Raw genomic sequence first — 18883 nt, 5'->3', positions numbered from 1 at the left:
ATTCTAATAGGTCATACAATTTTAGATAAGATATTGAGTGGTAATAATAAATGCCACATACTAATTATAATTTCAAAGCAAATAAACTCACCATCCAAAGAAGTTGATTGTTGATATAAAGTGGGGTTGTCAAGGTGGTAGCTTTTCATGCTAAAACTTCACATCATATATGGAAGGCCATGCTTGGATTGCTTGTTTCAGTCGGAAAATATTGTCGTTTTCCGTGATCACATTTCCCTATCACCTTTTTTTCTCACATATATCAAATCGCTATAGTAATTTTTCCATAAAGAATGACGAAATATAGAATTTTTCATTTAACTTTGTTAAATAATTTTCACCGGACGATTTTTAGTAATTTAATTAATAATATTTTCATTTTATAAAAAAAATTATAATTTCAAGGCATATTTTTCATGAAATGACAAATTTATTCTTTTTAAAATAAACACAATCTTTAAATAGTGAACATTTTAATTGTTACTATTTCAAAATAAAATTTCCGTAGAACTAAAATTGATGCTTCATTATTATCATTTGTCCAAGACTCCATAAAGCTTACCACCATTATTTGGTAGTTTGTGGATAACTATTGTGCCACAAGCATTTATCTTACGGTTCACGTAATATATCTAATGTTTTTCTTGTAAACCCAAATTACCCAATCCCTTCTCCCCCAGCCCTTTACACTCCAACGATTTATAGGACCCGCAACGTTGGCTTACTTCATATACGAGTTCGTGGAATTTGACCACGTGTCAATTGCTAAAAGGAATCCAGCCTAATAAAACGTTGTACTACAAAAACCCCATTAAAAATGAAAAACTGAAGAAAACTGTTGAATATTCCGCAGAAGAATAGGGCAGGAGCAGGAGGAAGGAGGAAGGAGGAGAATAGGCTCTGATTAACTGAAAAGATTAAAAATGCAACTGATAAATGCAGCAGAGATCGTGAGGATGGTGACTCGGCATGATAGTGGCAATATGTTGGGGGCAGAAATAGAATTTGGAACGGCATGGTGGTTTATATATGCAGGGATCTCATGCTTTCTGGTATTATTCGCGGGAATCATGTCTGGATTGACTTTGGGGTTGATGTCTTTGAGCCTTGTTGATCTTGAGATTCTTGAGAGAAGTGGGACCCTTACAGAGAAAAAACAAGCTGGTATTCTCATCACCATTCGTTATTTATTTGTTTTCTGTTCAAAGTTTTCATTTTTAGTTAATTGCTTGTTTGTCAATGAGAAGTTGTGGTATGGGATCAGCTTTTGTTGGACCAATGCTAGCTAGAAAGTTGTTGGGATTGTCGGATTATTGCTTGTCTAATTTGGGTTTTGTAAGAAAGGTGAAATTTTGCATATAATTTGAATTTTTGGTACTTAATTGGTTGTTATGATTTCGTTGATGGAAAAACTATGCGTTCCTTTTCGTGTAATATTGTGGTCGGACCCCCTAAGGAGAGTAGGGGAGCTTGGTGATGCCATTGCCAAGGATCATCTCATTGTTTGCTCTGTAAAATTTTGTTTTTGATTGAAGAAGAGATTGTAGGATGAGTAGTATTTGTTTGGACCAATGCGAGAAGTTTGAGTGGGATTGTAGGACGATTAATTTTCTGATGCGGGTTTTTGTGTGAAATATGAAAAATGGATAGAATTTGGGTGTCCTGGGATTTAATTGGTTATCTTGGCAACAATATGTGGTTCAGGACTATCATTGGCAACCACTTGCCATTATTCCTAACGATGCTTGATTGTGCACTAATCATGATACACAAAACTTTCCTAATTATAACATATTTTGATATTAAATCTTTGTTATCCACTAGTGTCCTTCTACTGTCTGTATGTTGTATTTTGTGCTAGGTGTGTTGTAAAGTGTTGCATACATGTTCCACAAGCATTCCAAAAGTGTTGAGCGTGAAATTGGTCCTGATTTTATGTCAACTATGGAAACAACTAAAGGGATATCGGATGTGTTTCCTGAGTTTCTCTATTGAGCACAATCTCATAGGAGTTTTGAGTGTCTATGGTCATGGGAGCTGTTGGCTGAGTAGTAATCCGAGGTCTACTTTTTTGTTCAGAAAATAACTAATAAATTTCCTGCTTCCCATTGTCCACTTTTGTTTGTAGCTACCATACTTCCAGTGGTTAAGAAGCAGCACCAGCTTCTTGTGACTTTGCTCCTATGTAATGCTGCTTCCATGGAGGTAATACTAAAATATCTGCTTGAAAGCCTGAATATCCTGCTTAAAAGAAGAAAGTTATGTCAAATATCTTGGTAGAAGGAAACTTTCAATTTGTCTTGGTGTAGTGAAATGAAAAGTAGGATAGTACTGATGAACTCGGCTAAAATTTTTGTGTCATGATGACTTACCCTTTATCTGTTTGACTATCTGTCGTCTAATTTGCAGGCCCTTCCAATATACCTGGACAAGCTTTTCAATCAATTTGTTGCAATTATATTGTCTGTGACTTTTGTTCTAGCATTTGGAGAGGTAAATTGGATCAAACTGCTATTGGATTACAAGTCATCAGTACCTTTTGTCTTCATTCCGTCATTGCAAATTACAATCACCAATTTCTGGTTAGGTCATTCCTCAAGCAATATGCACTAGATATGGACTTGCAGTTGGCGCAAATTTTATTTGGCTCGTGCGCATTCTTATGATCATTTGCTATCCTATTGCTTACCCTATTGGAAAGGTACATATTGTGCTACTCAAGTGAAATTCCCTTTGATAACAAAGCAGATTTGACATTTGCAATCTACTTCATTCCCAAGTCAAGATGGGTACCACACATAAAGTCTGGATGAAATCTCCTTTCATTATTTCATCCAGTATCTGGGTGTGCCCCGTGTCACTCTCCTTGTTACGTATGCTATCTAGAAGCTTTATTTCTAATGGGTCAATTGATATACAACCATCATGCTTCCCGTGCCTTAATTTATATATGTCGGTTGATCTGTATGTCTTGGTCTATATGGTAGCTTCTAAAGGAGATTTCGTCTTAGTAGGCTGTACAGAAAAGCCCATGGGATTTGAAAGATGTCCCTCTATCATTCCATTAAAATCACAGCCAATTTATCATGGATGTACTTGAATTGGTGTGGTTACAGATTCTAGACTGTTTGTTGGGACACAATGAAGCACTGTTTAGACGAGCTCAACTGAAAGCCCTTGTCACTATCCATAGTCAGGAGGTCAGTTATGTTGCAATTATTGACATTAACTCAAACAGAGTTATAGGATGCCAATCTTCAGTAGCTTTTTCTTGTGAGAAAATGTGCTATAGTTGACATGTGCAGGCTGGTAAAGGAGGTGAGCTTACGCATGATGAGACAACGATTATCAGCGGAGCACTAGATTTGACGGAGAAGGTACTTCTGACAACAAAACTATCTTATTAAGAAGTATAGTTCTATATTTGTTTGCTAACTTGTTTGTCCTTCTTTTCACTTAAATACCTCCTGAATCATGATACAGCACACAGACACACATCATAGTTGAACAAGCATTTTCTTATTTAAACTTTAGCATGTAAGTGCTTTGAATTTGGTTTCTGCAAAAGTATGGGGATTGAAATGAAGTTGGTTTTAGAGAATTTCTTCTTTTAAACTCTTTGCCCCTTCATGATATTTAACCATGATGTTAAAGCTGATTCATATGCAACTATTGTTAAAATTGTTATAGGGTAATTAACTTTATACTACTATTCCTCAATTACTTGCCACAGGAGTCGTTCATTTCTAAAATTTAAATTTTCCTTTTCATTCTGGTTGACAGACTGCTGAGGAGGCCATGACACCTATTGAGTCAACATTTTCACTGGACGTCAACTCCAAATTGGACTGGTAATGCTGAAATCCATGCTTCAGCTAATACTAACTATATGATCAGACTGTGTGCTTGTGTCTATGTGATATGATAAATAAATTTGGATTTTCATTGCAAGTTTCATAAAGATACGGCTCGTATAGTTGATTAGAGTAACTGCTTTTAAATAATATGTTTTCGTGGTCATGAAAATAATACAAACAAGTGTTTGTCTCCACTCTTCCAAGAATTGAGCCTGGAGGGCACCCATGGTGAGGAAGGAGAGAGTTTATATTGATCTTGACACCTATTGCTTTGAAAAAAAGTCTTTTCTTTGCTTTGAAAAACAGTCTTTTCTAAGTATATGAATTGTGGTTGCAGAAGGGCTTGTCTGCTTGATTTTGACTCTTGTTGGCTCCATGCATGCTTTCTCGATAGATGATATTGCATTTTAGTCATTGTTATTAGATTGATGGTCCAATCCATGTCTCTATGCAAAGTCGAAATAAAAAATGCAGAGGGTAACAAACTTTTCCCCGTTTGCATTAGGGAGGCCATGGGAAAAATTCTTGCTCGCGGTCATAGCCGAGTTCCTGTATACTCTGGGAATCCAAAAAATGTTATTGGACTTCTACTGGTAAAGAGTCTTCTTACTGTTCGGCCTGAAACAGAGACTCCAGTTAGTGCTGTATCTATCCGAAGAATTCCACGGTATGGATACTAATCTTGTAACCCAGGCATCCAATTACCAAAATTTTAAGAGTCAAAGTGGTCATTTAAAAGGTTTCAACCCCAGGGTACCCTCAGATATGCCTCTATATGACATACTAAATGAGTTCCAAAAGGGCAGCAGTCATATGGCTGCTGTGGTGAAGGCTAAAGGGAAAAGCAGACATGTTCCACCAACAGTAGATGAAGGAAAATCTGAAGGTAATGCTGTGAGTAGCGGAAATTCTCACCTAACTACCCCTCTGCTATCAAAGCAGGATGAGAAGTCAGAAAGCGTTATTGTTAACATTGAAAAGCCTTCAAGGCCGGCCTCAAATCACACACTTACATACAGCGAGGCAGTGACACATGGCTTGCCTTCTACAGTAGATGATGTTGAAGAGGGCGAAGTAATTGGTATCATCACTCTCGAAGATGTATTTGAAGAGCTCTTGCAGGTCGCTTATATTTTGTTGATTGATACTGCCATCTTCCGCATGATTTCTTCATATGGCACTATAAAGAATTTGCACTTTTTGGTATGTGCAGGAGGAAATTGTAGATGAGACAGATGAATTTGTTGATGTACACAAAAGGTTCTACTGATTGGTGCTTAATTATATGCTAGTATAATGATGGACTGTCTGAAGAAACAATATAACCTTTTCACTGTTTTGCAGAATACGTGTTGCTGCTGCTGCGGCTGCTTCATCAGTGGCACGTGCACCATCAATTCGGAGGTTAACAGCCCAAAAAGGATCTGTAAGTCACTGAAGTTTACAACATCTCACTGGAATTTTTGAGAAATTTGCTATTTAACCAGATGTTTTAGATTTCAAAATGGCATGTCCAAATGGATAAAGTAGCAGCTTCTGATAATGTGTCACAATCTCAGTAGACATTTTGGCAGAGGAAAAATAAATCTCATATTTTCCTCTATTACATGCACTGTGATACCGCTAAAGGTGCAAGGCTGAGTCTTTTAATTTAAAATTTCCCCCTTTTTTCTATACTGTTGCCTGAAAGTCACATCAACAAATTATGCAACTTGCATTTTCAGGTGAGAGGTTTCTGTTGTTCTTAAGGCCCCATGCAGTAGGTATCATATAACCAGTCAATTCCAAGATAATTTAGGTGCCTGTAATCTGCTGCAGAGGTGATAATTAGGTGCACTGTCTGAAAATACGGATCTAATAAGTATCACCAGTTGAATAGAGATTATGGATGGCCAAAAGTTTATGTAAGACAATTTTCTTAAACAAGACAAATACTTCGGCTAATGAAAAGCTCCTTAAATAGGGCTGGAAACATTTGTTCCGCTTGAACCTCTAGGTAAGCACTAGCTGGAAACATTTGCTCTGCTTGAACCTTTAGGTAAGCACTATCTTCCTGACCTGCAAACCCCCTTGTATAAGAGATGAATGTGCATCTACATTTTTATTTCATTTTTTGACAGTTAATGGTATTGTGTGGTGCATGATGTTGTTAGACTCCAAATACATGAGTATTGTGAATCAACAACACTATTTTCTGAAGCATTGGATTCTCGTACGGTTGATTTCATAATCCATTTGATGCTTTTCTGATTTGACTAATCTTTCTGTGTAAATTACATGATAGTGAGAAACTTCTTATCATGTGATTTGTTGTACAAGTATGTGAATATGGTTTTTTGTCTATGTAAATTACATTATAGTGAGAAATTTCTTATTATGTGATTGTTGTACAAGTATGTGAATATGGTTTTCTGGTCATGTATTTACTTTCCCACAGTAAAGAGGTTAGATAGAAATTTACAAGCGGTTTGTTGTTAAAATCTCTTGCTGCTGGAAATTTACTTTTTCCTTTACACTGAGGAAAACAAACTTCCTGACGTTGGAAACAATTTTATATTCCTCAGGCAGGCCAACTTAAGCAAGGTAGTACGCCAAGAAAGTCTGGTGAGGTTGATTCTTCATCAACGAAATTGCAGGGTAATATTGGAGAGCCTCTTCTTGGCGATAAGAGATGATACAGACAGAGCTCGTAATTTGGTGGCTTCCTGAGAATATACAGTGGCACCCAGAGATTACAAAACGTAGTAGGTGACTGAGAGGTGGATTAATATTTGTCCATCATTATGTAGTCCTGAAACTGCATATAATTTTTTTATGTACGTTTTGACGAAAATTTTGCCATATGTTTAGATAAATATGATACTGGAGCTTTTAAGGTCTATGTGATTTGCGGATTCTTGCATAGCTACACAGTGACTATATTAATACCTCTTAGAGAATGGAATACATGATATCAATGATCTTCCACTGAAAAGTTATCTTCCTCGAGTTAGAGAAAGTAATTCAGCATATATGAGTGCATTTTACGTGTAAATTGGCCAGGTTTTAAAGCGATAAAAAAAAAAGGCATATGTAGCAGTCTCCGGCTACTGGAGAGAATTACTGAATTGAGGGATATTTTATCTCAAGCTTTGAAGTTTGAAACTAGAGTGTTCACTGCTGTAGCCCTATATGAGAGGGTAATCTGGTTGCGCTAAAAACAACGATGAAATTTCAGATGATCCGTTTCATAGCACATCTCGAGCATGTAGATTTGGCATGTGGTACCCGACTGAAGTTTAGTGAAGGGAGGAGGGAGGGGTATACAGAAATGATTACATCTACATCACGCTAAGTAACATAAATTTCACATAGCATCTGTGGTAAATCATCATGATCACAAGCTTTCTGGGAGTTCATCTTTCAGATTTCCTGGCTTTGGCTCTCCTATTTCTCATGCTGCCCAACTATCCATATAGCACCGCCTATAAGTTAGCTTTCTCGTCTGTTACATAGTCCTCCTTTTGCATAGCTTTCTTGTATGTTACACAGTCCTCCTTTTGCACTAGATGATCCTTCAGAGGTCAAAGCGTCACAAGTCATTCCACTGCAGTAGAAGTATTGAACACTTCCATATTATATAGAGGCGGGTACGCTGCTCCTGGATGTACCTCGAACACCTCTGCCATGACCAAAACCTTCTTTGCTTTCTGCTAAAGATTGACTGCTCAGCCATGGATGGAAAATCTGAAAGTACTATAAGAACTACTTGAGATCTTTAGTACTAGCAAGAGATGAGAAATGTATGATTGTATGTAGTCAAGATTTTGTGTTTAGATGATCAGTGTAGAGAAGAGATGAACTTGTATATATAAGGTGAATGATGAAATATCAAATATGTGGTGGTCAACAGATGTTGGCCCCTCATTGGGTTAAATTGAGGACAGCATGCAAGGGTCCCATTGTTCACCAAAAGATGAATAAGCAGAGTCATCAGGTTGTCTTCCTGCCTTACAGAGTGAACGGCAATATCTGTCAGTTTACAGCAACATATTTGTCTCTGTGTGTTAAGATATAGATTAATTCCAGAATCCTAACAAAAGAGGTATTAAAATGATATTTATTCCAGAAAATTCGGATAGTGTTGGACAATGGTGCTGTTAAAAATGTTCAGAAGATTATTCGCATACTAGGGGAGCAGAAAAAACAATAAAAACGCTAAGGAAGAAAGACCTGCTTCAAGAAGATTCATTTGTCACATTAAAAGAGTTCCTCGTGCATTTAAAGATTTTGGCACAAGTGATGAATTCCTAAGATATCATTATATGCTTCAACACAACTTGCCTGTGAAAATAGCACGACTCTTGCTGATTATTCTTCTCTTGTGACTCCCAGCATCCTTGAGACAATATCAAGGTGTTGGAGTTCGAATTTTGAAGAGCATTTTGAATCAAATACTGAGGATATTTACCACGCCCAGGCTCTTAGGAAAAAGCAAATGTATGTCAAGTACAGTTTTCAAAAGACACAGCATAACATGTGATTCTTTCATTGTCTGTGTGGGGACTTCAACAAGTTACTGTCACTCATCAACTAACTTATAGTCTCTTCCCAGGTAGGAAATACTTCAGTATTTAACCATTTCGCATGGTTAAATGCTAAGTAGTCCCGCACGAAGTGGAAGCAAATGAAGGAAATGGAAACAAATTAACTACATGTAAGTTGCATGCTTCACTTTGTACGCCCAAAAAGAAAAAAAAAAAAAGAGAAGAAGAAGTTGCAGACGTTTGCCTGACTGCTTCGAAGAAGAGGAAGTTCACCTTTATACAAAGTTGTAGGCACGTCCAAAATAATGAATACTGAGACATAATTTTTGCTTCTCAAGTAGGAACTCGGAAGATTTGCATGCATGCATGCTTGAAGACGTAGATGCATGTCATCTAACATCTCTGCATGCCATACTGAAGAAGAGAATGACATCTCCCAATATAAAATACAATACCATGCTCAAGCATCATTTAAAGTGGGAGAAACATTAAGCTCACTGGCAGCCAAGAAAATTGCAATAAAAACAAATGGGGAACTAATTTAATATAGAATGAATAAATGGAAACACTCATTTAATACTACAGGTGAAACATTTGGACAGAATTATTCATTACCATTTAAAAACATATGAACAAGTATATATATACTACTCACAAAACTGAACAGATTCTGAAAAATCTATAACAATTACAGTGCTCATCCTGCTTGTAAAATCTAAGAGTACTTTTCATCCCAACACAATAGCATAGTTATGCACACCCTTATAATGTAGAGCCTCCCCCTGAGTTGTCTCACTATTCTTCTCCACTTGCCAAATCTCTTTCCCATAAATCTTCCAGCAGGTAAGTCCTTACATGCACTAAACCAAGCTTTGCTGTAACTGAGGCCTAATTATTGTGATTGTTAGCTTAAATAGTGTGTGCAAAAGGACTGGACTTCGATAGCAGTCAAATTGGATCCACATGTAGATTTTTGGAGGCTTTACGCGCACTTTGTAGTTAGTGGGGACTTCTTGTACCCTCAGAATCAATTGGCTTCACGTGCCCTTATCTATCTTAACTCAAGCTAACATCTTCTCAATCAGTTGAGACTTGCCTGCCACTTATCATTGCCGCCCGTGTTTACTAAAGGACTTGTATCCAGGTCCTGGACTTGCAATGAACCGTGTATTGGTCCCTACCTTATTGCTGCAATGAGAAGAACAAAACCCTCCTTGACCAAGACACCTTCTTGAAGATTCTCTAACTAGTTAGCAATTCTTCAAACATCCAGGAAAACAATAACGCGTGCAAGAAGAGGATTTCTTAACAATTATTGATTTGACTCATTACTATGCATTTAATAATACCATCAAAACATTGTGTACATCTGGTAATTCAAGACATATGTTTTTGCTTGTGTTGTAAAACTAGATTGATAATTCAAGACATGTACTTGCTAGGGAACAAAGAGTTTTGTGTTTAGGATCAACTTTATAATAAAAAACAAATACAGTGTAAACAGATTGAATTAATACATATGTTGATGAGTCCAAGACTCTCTTCCCCATAGTGGTAACCCTTGACTATGAGGGATCATCAATTTCAACTTGCCCCTACCAAGAAACAGTAAGATAAGGTACGAACTTTGAACCATGTCCCACTTTCATTTGCAAAGAATGGCAAGAAACAAGAAGGGTTCACTTCAATCTTTATCGTAATGAAGAAGATCAAAGATAAGATCCTTTATATTATCAGTCTAACAGAGAAATCTTGGTGGACCTTTAGGATAGAAAGTATTGATAACCAGCTATCACATAGGCTTCAATTAAAGATAACGTGGTTGATACAACTTAAGGACCCTTTGGGAGTTCTGGTCCAATGCCAATTGAGGACACACATTTAGCTTAGCACCCTTGCTGTCTGATGGCTTGAAAGACAGGTGGCAGAATGTTATTGGGGAATGTTGACAAGTTGGAGACAACTTGAATGTTTGTGCTTTATAGGTTATTGAACTGAAAAGCAAGAAAATGAGAAAAATCTAGAAGTGTGGGGAGTGTTTTCCTGTTGCAATTTTTGCTTTCTTGGTGGGAAGTACAATAATGGATGGAGATGAAGTAGTTAGTAGTATGTAGTCCATATGACATGACTAACTGAGACACTACAATCACAACATTCCCTTTCAAGGGACAGGATGAGAACTGACAAGAGGAAAAGAGATTCTAACTATGCAGAAAGAGGGGAGAGTAAAAGCCAATCTTCATCTTGTTCGTTTATTATCTGTATAACGAAAACTAAAACTCAATAATCAATGGGGAAATAAATGGGATGTGATAACTGATAGGAGAGGTTGGGAAGACCAATCCATGATTGTGAAGGAGGAGGAGGTATATATGGGTCTTGGTTAGGTGAAAGGAAGGAAGGAAGTAAATTGTCAAAATCATGTATATTGACAGTCTAATTACTTATCTAGGAGCGGTGAAAAAATGCGTTAAGCCATTTCTAGAATTCACTTTTCACAGTAGATATGTTTAATATGTGTAAATTCTACCATACTGGAATGATAAAAACTTGCAAAGGTTTTCAACTCTATATCACCCTATGGTTCCATTTAAGATAGATCATATCCTAATTACACACATAGAGGGATACGTGGTTGAGCCTAGTAATGGTGAATATCAGATATTGTAGAGGAATTCAGGGGCATCTTGATTGTTGAGATGAAGAGTATAATTGTTCCTAAAGCTTTGTGAGTCTCATTATCAGAAGTCGTCTACAGGAATACCACAGGCTTAGCCATTTTGGACCCTAACATTTACTACCATACCTGGACTTAGTACATATACTGAGCCAAATCAGTGAATGACCCAATAAAGATTACTCGTTAGGGCACATGAGTACAGCTAAAAATAGTTTGATGGCATATGATGTAGGAGAATGGAAACAGGGAAGTGCAAAAAGAAGACAATTAGATGTACTAGATCACTAGTCTTGATCTGGTAAAAGAATCAGGCAGTGGACCAGAATACCAGATCAACTAGTGATGAAAGTACAAGTTTTCAAAGAATGACAATTAGATGTACTCATCCTTTGCTAGCAAATTTTCTAAGTCACCCCAGGTCTCCAACAGGCGAGCAATGTTGCACAGCCATTGGTCCATTTGTTTTCTAAGTTTCTGTATGCATGGTAAAAGTAGAATTACTTGCCTGTGCATTAGCTATTATTGCACCCTTTTGTCCAGAGTGAAAAACTACAAAATTTCCTGATTAATTTTGAAGGTCTTGGGATTAGCTTACGCTTTGTCAATCTGAAATCCGCTCTCGTACCAAAGTAGTTCATTAACTTGCACTTTATACCTATCAAATTATCCTCCTATAGTAAGAAAGAACTAGTACAAATGTACAATACTTGAACAGGAAGCCAACGTAATTTTCCAAATCATAGGAGTCCTGACTACATTTCTAGCAAACTTGAGGGAGGTCAATGCAATTCAAATTTTTTTTTTTCGCGTTCACGGTTCTATCCTCCAGCTTGACTGAACACGTCTGCTGATTGGACAATCAGCTCCATAGAACAGATATTCACGCAGAAGGGACAGTAATCAAATCTACGCAAAAGAGAAGCAAGAAAGATGTCGTGCTTGGCATCATGCTGTGCATCTCTGACATGTGGGCTCTGCTCTTCAGTGGCCTCAGGGATCAGCAAGAAGTCAGCTAGACTTGCTTACTGTGGCCTCTTTGGCCTTTCCTTGATCATTTCTTGGATTCTCCGTGAAGTTGGTGCTCCACTCTTGGAGAAATTTCCTTGTAATTTCCTCAAAATACCTTTTTTTCCCTCTTTTTGTGAAATCTTTGTCCATTTTCATTAATTTTCTTATCTGGGTTCTTTTCCTTTTTCCGACATATCTAATATAAGATGTTTATTCACAGTGATAAAAAATCTCACTTTCTTAGTTGAACTTGATTGGTGAATTTGATCATTTTACCGATATTTCTGACGGGTTCTTGTTATTTATGACTCATTTGAACTGAAGTGATTAGACAACTTATTATCTTCTTCAATATTAAGTTCAGGGCAACTGACGAGATGGTGTTTGATTTTGTCAAAGAATTCCAGTAATTTGTTGATTTGGGATTTTTTCCGTTGGAATTTGTGAGCTTCTTTTCGGTTTTCTTCTAGCAATTTATTCTTTTTGTGAGATATCACAAGGTGGAAAAAAGGAAAACTGGATTCTTATCTATGTTTTGCGTTTCCTGGTGCTTTTGTATTCATTTGTCAAATATAGAGCGGAAATCCTGAGTTTGATTCCACTGTGAGATCAAGGAAATTATGAGAGGGGATAAAGTTAAAGAGTTTTAATGGGGGAGCCATCTTAGAAGAAAAGATATCTATAATAGAACGGAAGGGTTTTAGAAGTGTCAATGGTTTTTTATAAAGGAACATACTTTCTTTAATTTTTTTGACTTATTTGGGAGGATTTACAAAGAAGCAGAATCTTCTTAAGAAGACAGAACTAAGCAACTACATGCAAGTGGTGATTGTCTCCATGGTTTCAACATAAGCTGTATCATGGTAACAACATAACAGCATTCTGAGAATTGCTAGTTTTCTCAGACTAGTTCAATGAGATATGACCCTCGCTAGTTGGTTAGGATAAACACTATCTAGTTTCTTTCTGTAGTTGTTGAATGATAATGGCAAAAAGCTACTTTCTTTGCCATTGAAAGTGATAACAACAACATAAGAAGATCTGCCTATGTGTTCGAAAATTCCAGTAAAAGAACACTTGATGCATTTTCCTTGCAACATTATCTGAGTTCTTAGACTCCTTTCCATGTTTCTCTCTTTTAAGTTATACATTTGAGCTGAGTTCTGCAAAGACTCAACAGCTCCTGTTTTCTCTATAATACTATTAGTGCGTTGAAGTCAACCCAAGTTGGACTTTCATTCTTTGCTTGTAACTTCTGTGTTCATTTCAAATTGCCTTTGTGATGAACCAATTTGTGACAGCAGTGTAAATGGAGTTCTATGCTTACTAGTTGAACCTATATCCAGAAGCCCCTATTCTCCGCCAAATCCTTGTTTTTAGTTGTTTAAGTTATCTGCAGATATAAGTCTATATCTTCATGCTATTTACCAAAATATTGATATTTTTATTTACTTTAATGTTGTTGGTTTTTGTTCGTGCTCCCAAACTAAGGAAATGTGTTCTAAAATTCTGATTTTAAAGTCTCAGAAATATTATTGGGAATCGATGTAGAAAAAGAAGTCCATTTCTAGCGAATTGATATAAAGTTGATTTCCTAGAAATCTCTTTCCCTGTGAAGGAATACAAATAAAACCAACAAAAATTTTCTTTTTAATTTGCACTAAAAATATCAATATTTGGATAAATAACACCTATAACTTATTTAGGCCGGGCATATATACTTGACAAAGTAATGACTAAAGCTATAAACTTTGAGAAGCTGACAATCTCTACTTGCTTTTGTGTTCAATTAAAACTTGATTTCACATTTTGGCCTCAATATATTTCTAGTTCACAATAATATTTAGCAGAATTAGACGTCTCACTAATGTGAACATATTATTACTTCAATTCATAGGGATCAATACTTCGGATGATCAGTCAAAAGAATGGTTTCAAATACAAGCAGTTCTTCGTGTCAGCTTGGGGAATTTCTTATTTTTTGGAGTTCTTGCTCTTCTAATGATTGGTGTCAAGGATCAAAATGACAGGCGTGACTCCTGGCATCACGGTGGATGGACTGTCAAGATGGTCATTTGGGCTTTACTAGTCATCCTAATGTTTTTCATCCCAAATGTTGTTATTACAATCTATGGTCAGTTTTACAACTGTAGATGTAAATATTTCTCCAGCTTGAATTTTTTATTTTTCAAATCTGAGTTCCTTCTGCTGATGCATGGAGTTCTCTGCATGGTGAAGATTCTAACTCTGTGATGATCCTGTCTGAGTAAATGTCTATAATACAAAATACTTTGGCATGGAAGGGGCTATACAACAAAATATTTCACTACAGCCAAAAAGGCTCTTCAATAGACACTTGCCCTTCAGCGGTACTGGTCTCAAGTGATAGAATCTATGACAATGCTTTCAACTTGAGACTTACCTTAAGAATCTGTGGTAGATATCATTATTTAGTATGCTGATACACTCCGGTTTGTCATTTAAAGAATTCCAACTAGGAATACTTGGACACAATTCATTAAAGGCTTGTTGCCTGGCTTTGTTTGGTTCAAACTCTCAATGATGCTTCCTATGTGATATGCTAAGATTGTTAATAAACCTACTGTGATTGGTAATTTTGACTTATTTCAGATAGGCAGTTATTTATATTGCTACTACTAACCAATTTCCTTTGCAGGATTTATTTCAAAATTTGGGGCAGGATTATTCTTATTGGTTCAAGTAATAATACTATTAGATGCTACACATACATGGAATGATGCATGGGTTGCAAAAGATGAGCAGAAGTGGTCTGTTTAAGTTATTATATTTTATACTTTTCTCAACCAGCATCTTATTTGATTGTTTCTGATACTTTGATTGATCTTTTTCAGGTACATTGCTCTGCTTGTCATATCAGTAGTATGCTATCTTGGAGCTTATGCATTATCGGGGGTTCTCTTTATTTGGTTCAATCCTTCTGGTCATGATTGTGGTCTCAACATCTTCTTCATTGTCATGACTATGATTCTTGCTTTAGCATTTGCTGTTATCGCACTACACCCAGCGGTAAATGAACTTTTTCTCTCTTTTTCTTACATTACTTAGGATTTGCATGTTACTACACCAAGCCAAATATATTTTATTCATTTTCAAGTACATTTACACTTCTACCATCCTTTTGTCCCACTGCTGCAGTATATTTAAGAGAGCAGATGAAACTAATGAGTAATGTAAATTAGTTTGTGCTTTTTGGCTTTTTTGTGAACTGCAATTCAAGCATATGGCACCATATTCTTTCTGTTTTACCTTATGTTCTTTAGGCAGCCTCATTATCCAGGTGGACCATGTCTGCTATAGATGCCTTGCCTAACAACTTGTGGTCCACACAAACTAAGTCTATATCTAATGGGTGTTTTCCTTTTGTCAGATAACATTCTGGAACTTCAAGAGCCAATCTTGCCATCCTTTGATTTTCATTGTTAATCATTGAAAAATCTTTCCTTTTTCCATTGCTTATCTTTACTCGCTTTCCATAGACGGTCAACAATTACAAATTTCTAGCAACTGTATGTGACTAATCTCATCTTGTCTGACAGTAATGTAAACATTCCCATTCTCTTTCCACTCAAATATGATCTATATGACTTGGATAAAATTCTGGATGAAAATGAGATGGAATTTATGTGTACAGGGCTCCTTTCAAAGGCACTGCAGCTTTGTTGAAATTTCCAATGAGTACAATTTTTCACTTAGAAGATAATGGTTGTGATAATGACATGGTTTTGGGCAGGTAAATGGGAGCCTGTTGCCAGCTTCTGTGATTTCCATTTATTGTGCTTATGTGTGTTATACTGGTCTGTCTAGCGAACCTCGAAATTATGTTTGCAATGGTCTCCACAAAGCATCAAGAGCAGTATCAACAAGTACTCTTATTCTTGGGTTGCTTACGACCATTATTTCAGTTCTATATTCTGCACTCCGTGCTGGATCATCTACTACATTTTTGTCCCCTCCATCTTCACCCAGATCAGGTACCAAGATTCAGCAGAATCTAGTGCTTCGTAACTTTTTAAGATAACATGGGCTTTATTAGAGGTTTTCTTCCCTAATGTTTAACTCATTGTTCAGAAAATTTAAGAATTTCTGAGGCTATGTTAGAGAATTATAAAATCAAAGATGTGCCGTGTGGTTTCAAGAGTGAAGTAATGTAGTGTTCTATTAATATTCTGTCACCATTTTGGCACTCATAAGAATGAAAGATTTCTACTTTGATAGAATTTTTTTAATTGTCTGCCACAAGCCAAAAAAGCAGAACCACTCTGTAGTCCACCAATAAAACTTAGCTTGGTTGGGTCTTCTGGACATTTCAATTATGCTAAAACTGTCGAGCAACTACACATCTAGAACAATTTCTAGTATGACTGAGATAGGTGGTTGAAAATGACGCTTGAGATCATGATTTTGTTTTCCTGCTTTTGTACCTTTTTAATGAAAATACTTCTCATTGGCATGTAAAATTTGACTAGGTTTAACTGTCGAACTGCATGGGTTTCTACAACAGAGTTGGTGCTTTCTTTCTTTTCTAAATATCTCAAGTGTGATAGATGTATTTGTCCAGCTTTCCAAATTATTACTAAGTTTAAATAGAGGTCTCATGATTTTTAGGAGAGTCGTCGGTGCTGGATGGCTATTATCATCCCGCTCTGTTAAACTATGACATTGAAGTTTGGTGCTGAAACTGAATGTCTTCCTAGAGTTGGAAGCCTTGATCATGCTGTGTGATGTTACATTGAATTGTAATTTGTTGAACAATTTTTTTAACAGGCGGACAGAAACCTCTTCTTGAATCTGATGAGTTGGAAGCTGGAAAAGATAAGAAAGATGCTGAGCCACGGCCAGTTAGTTACTCGTATTCATTTTTCCTCCTGATATTTGCTCTTGCTAGCATGTATTCAGCTATGCTTCTTTCGGGCTGGACTAGCACTTCTGATACCTCAGATCTAATAGATGTTGGCTGGACATCAGTTTGGGTTCGTATCTGCACTGAATGGGTCACTGCTGGCCTGTATGTGTGGTCCCTCGTGGCCCCTTTGATCTTCCCTGATCGTGAATTCTAATGAGTTATTCATGCTGGATACCAGGAACTTTTCTGCTGCTGTTAATATTTGTATGTTATGGTAATGTTGTTAAATCTCTGTAAATGATAATGTGTAACTACTGTCGACGCATCCTATGTGTGCAATCAGGTTCACTGCAATATTTAATAAGTAGTGCTTTTCTTAAACTTGGTGCTTCTCTCTTACAATAAGAACGGGAAGTCTGGGTGCTGTATAATCCCTCCAGTTCCCCTCGAAGCCTTTTCCTGGTGTTAGATGCTGTTTTCTTTTAGCTAGGAGCTAAATGCAGCTAATATAGGCCGTAGGGTGAAAAACATTGCAATCAATTCCTACTGTTGCTCAAAATAGTTGAGATCAAGATTTTTTTTTTTTTGGTCATACATCAGTTAAGGGGGGAAGGGGACAGGTTCAACTCGACCTTTGGCATCAATGCTGGCTGAATTATCATCGGATCAGACGAGATGTGTGTGGCATTTAATGGGGCCAAATCTCAGCTACTTGCAGCAGCCAGGAAGCACCCACAGGAGAAGTTAGAATCAGTGGAAAGCTCCTGCTGCAATTATGCTTTTTTGTGGTACCAAGCTTATTTAATCGTCGTCCTCTAAAGTCAGAGGCACTGCAATTTTTTCCAATCCTTAACTGTAAATTGCAACTTGCAAATGCTTTAGTCAATTCTGGGACAAATTCTGCATTCAACATGTGGAAGCCGTGTTGAATTACAGGATTTTTGCTGCACGCTGTTCCCGGAAAGCAACGCTAGAATCTTGAAGGGTTTCTGCGCTTCTTCCATAACGTCTGCTTTTTATGCATTGGAAGGTGTAAAAGTACTTTATCTTATACAACAATAAAGAACTGCGGAAATAAGCAAGAAGTCCAAACTTCACTATCTTATCTTAGAAGATCCGGAAAATGTTTCCGCACAAGTCATCATCTGAACTAACTATGTGAAACTTGGATTTGGAGCAGCGACGGTCATCAGGCGGATCCGTCTTGAGCAATTCATAGCCAAGATTTGATCATAAAAAATTATACGATCTAGATCTCATTTTATATTTCATTTTTCGTTTTTAACAATATGTGTAAAACTCACAAAATTTTGTTCTAAAATTACACGTTATTGAAAGTAAGTTACACAATGTATAAACAGAGTTACGCCATGTGCAAAATACACATAATCTTCAAGAACGATTGCACCTGCAACCGTTCCTACCCCTGGTTCGTGAAACTTGAACAGCTCAAGAATACTGCAATTATGAGTCATTTGAAGAGTTCCATTTAAAGCATTTATCGTCTTGTTACTTAGATATAGCAATACTACTTGCTAACTTTTTCCAACAATCGAAATTACCGGAAATCACACAATAAAGTTAGATTAACACTTAGAGGTAATCGAAATCCTGGTGCAAAGCACAATCTAAGATGGAGCTCACAAACCAACACCATTCAGCCAATACTACTTGCTAACTTGAGAAGTAACAGTTTCTGGCGTCTTTATTGCACAAGCGTTAATAAAATCTGAACTTAAAAAAGCATTTTCTGAATCCAATCGGCTATAGAAACACACATCAACCATAAACGAACAGACCCTCCAGAAAAGAGACAACGAAACGAAACAAAAAGCTGATACAAGATTTGGATATGTATATTATGTATAAATAAGCGGTGGCCTAGACTATGAACTGCCAAGTCTCTTGACCATTACTGCCTTCTTTT

At 36.8% G+C, this 18883-nt stretch overlaps 3 protein-coding genes across 3 annotated transcripts; 2 read left to right on the top strand and 1 right to left on the bottom strand.

Annotated features, from left to right (window-relative positions):
• Positions 1-800: 800 nt before the first annotated feature.
• On the top strand, positions 801-6736 carry LOC140038837 (DUF21 domain-containing protein At4g14240-like). Its single transcript, XM_072084291.1, has 12 exons — positions 801-1164; positions 2129-2205; positions 2410-2493; positions 2588-2701; positions 3117-3200; positions 3306-3377; positions 3784-3851; positions 4363-4524; positions 4610-4979; positions 5071-5117; positions 5202-5283; positions 6422-6736. The coding sequence occupies exons 1-12, from the start codon at positions 924-926 to the stop codon at positions 6530-6532; spliced, it is 1512 nt and encodes a 503-aa protein (XP_071940392.1). The 5' UTR covers positions 801-923; the 3' UTR covers positions 6533-6736.
• A 2316-nt stretch (positions 6737-9052) lies between these two features.
• LOC140038599 (small polypeptide DEVIL 21-like) lies at positions 9053-9414 on the bottom strand. The gene has a single exon (XM_072083981.1). The coding sequence runs from the start codon at positions 9210-9212 to the stop codon at positions 9099-9101; it is 114 nt and encodes a 37-aa protein (XP_071940082.1). The 5' UTR covers positions 9213-9414; the 3' UTR covers positions 9053-9098.
• A 2478-nt stretch (positions 9415-11892) lies between these two features.
• Positions 11893-17337, top strand: LOC113734067 (uncharacterized). The gene is made up of 6 exons (XM_027260388.2): positions 11893-12168; positions 13969-14205; positions 14749-14860; positions 14945-15119; positions 15844-16084; positions 16878-17337. The coding sequence occupies exons 1-6, from the start codon at positions 11994-11996 to the stop codon at positions 17168-17170; spliced, it is 1233 nt and encodes a 410-aa protein (XP_027116189.2). The 5' UTR covers positions 11893-11993; the 3' UTR covers positions 17171-17337.
• Positions 17338-18883: the final 1546 nt, after the last annotated feature.

The sequence above is a fragment of the Coffea arabica genome, chromosome 3e, assembly GCF_036785885.1.
Source record: "Coffea arabica cultivar ET-39 chromosome 3e, Coffea Arabica ET-39 HiFi, whole genome shotgun sequence".
Lineage (NCBI taxonomy): Eukaryota > Viridiplantae > Streptophyta > Magnoliopsida > Gentianales > Rubiaceae > Coffea > Coffea arabica.
Note: the sequence above shows the minus strand (reverse complement) of the source record. Positions and strands in the feature narration are given on the sequence as shown.

Bases quoted from the DNA above. Each gene is read 5' to 3' on its own strand.
- LOC140038837 (XM_072084291.1), top strand. From the start codon at position 924: ATGCAACTGATAAATGCAGCAGAGATCGTGAGGATGGTGACTCGGCAT. The intron at 4,980-5,070 runs GTCGCTTATATT...TGGTATGTGCAG, and splicing joins TATTTGAAGAGCTCTTGCAG to GAGGAAATTGTAGATGAGAC. The intron at 5,118-5,201 runs GTTCTACTGATT...ACTGTTTTGCAG, and splicing joins TTTGTTGATGTACACAAAAG to AATACGTGTTGCTGCTGCTG.
- LOC140038599 (XM_072083981.1), bottom strand. From the start codon at position 9,212: ATGGGAAAGAGATTTGGCAAGTGGAGAAGAATAGTGAGACAACTCAGG.
- LOC113734067 (XM_027260388.2), top strand. From the start codon at position 11,994: ATGTCGTGCTTGGCATCATGCTGTGCATCTCTGACATGTGGGCTCTGC. The intron at 12,169-13,968 runs GTAATTTCCTCA...TTCAATTCATAG, and splicing joins ACTCTTGGAGAAATTTCCTT to GGATCAATACTTCGGATGAT. The intron at 15,120-15,843 runs GTAAATGAACTT...GGTTTTGGGCAG, and splicing joins TTATCGCACTACACCCAGCG to GTAAATGGGAGCCTGTTGCC.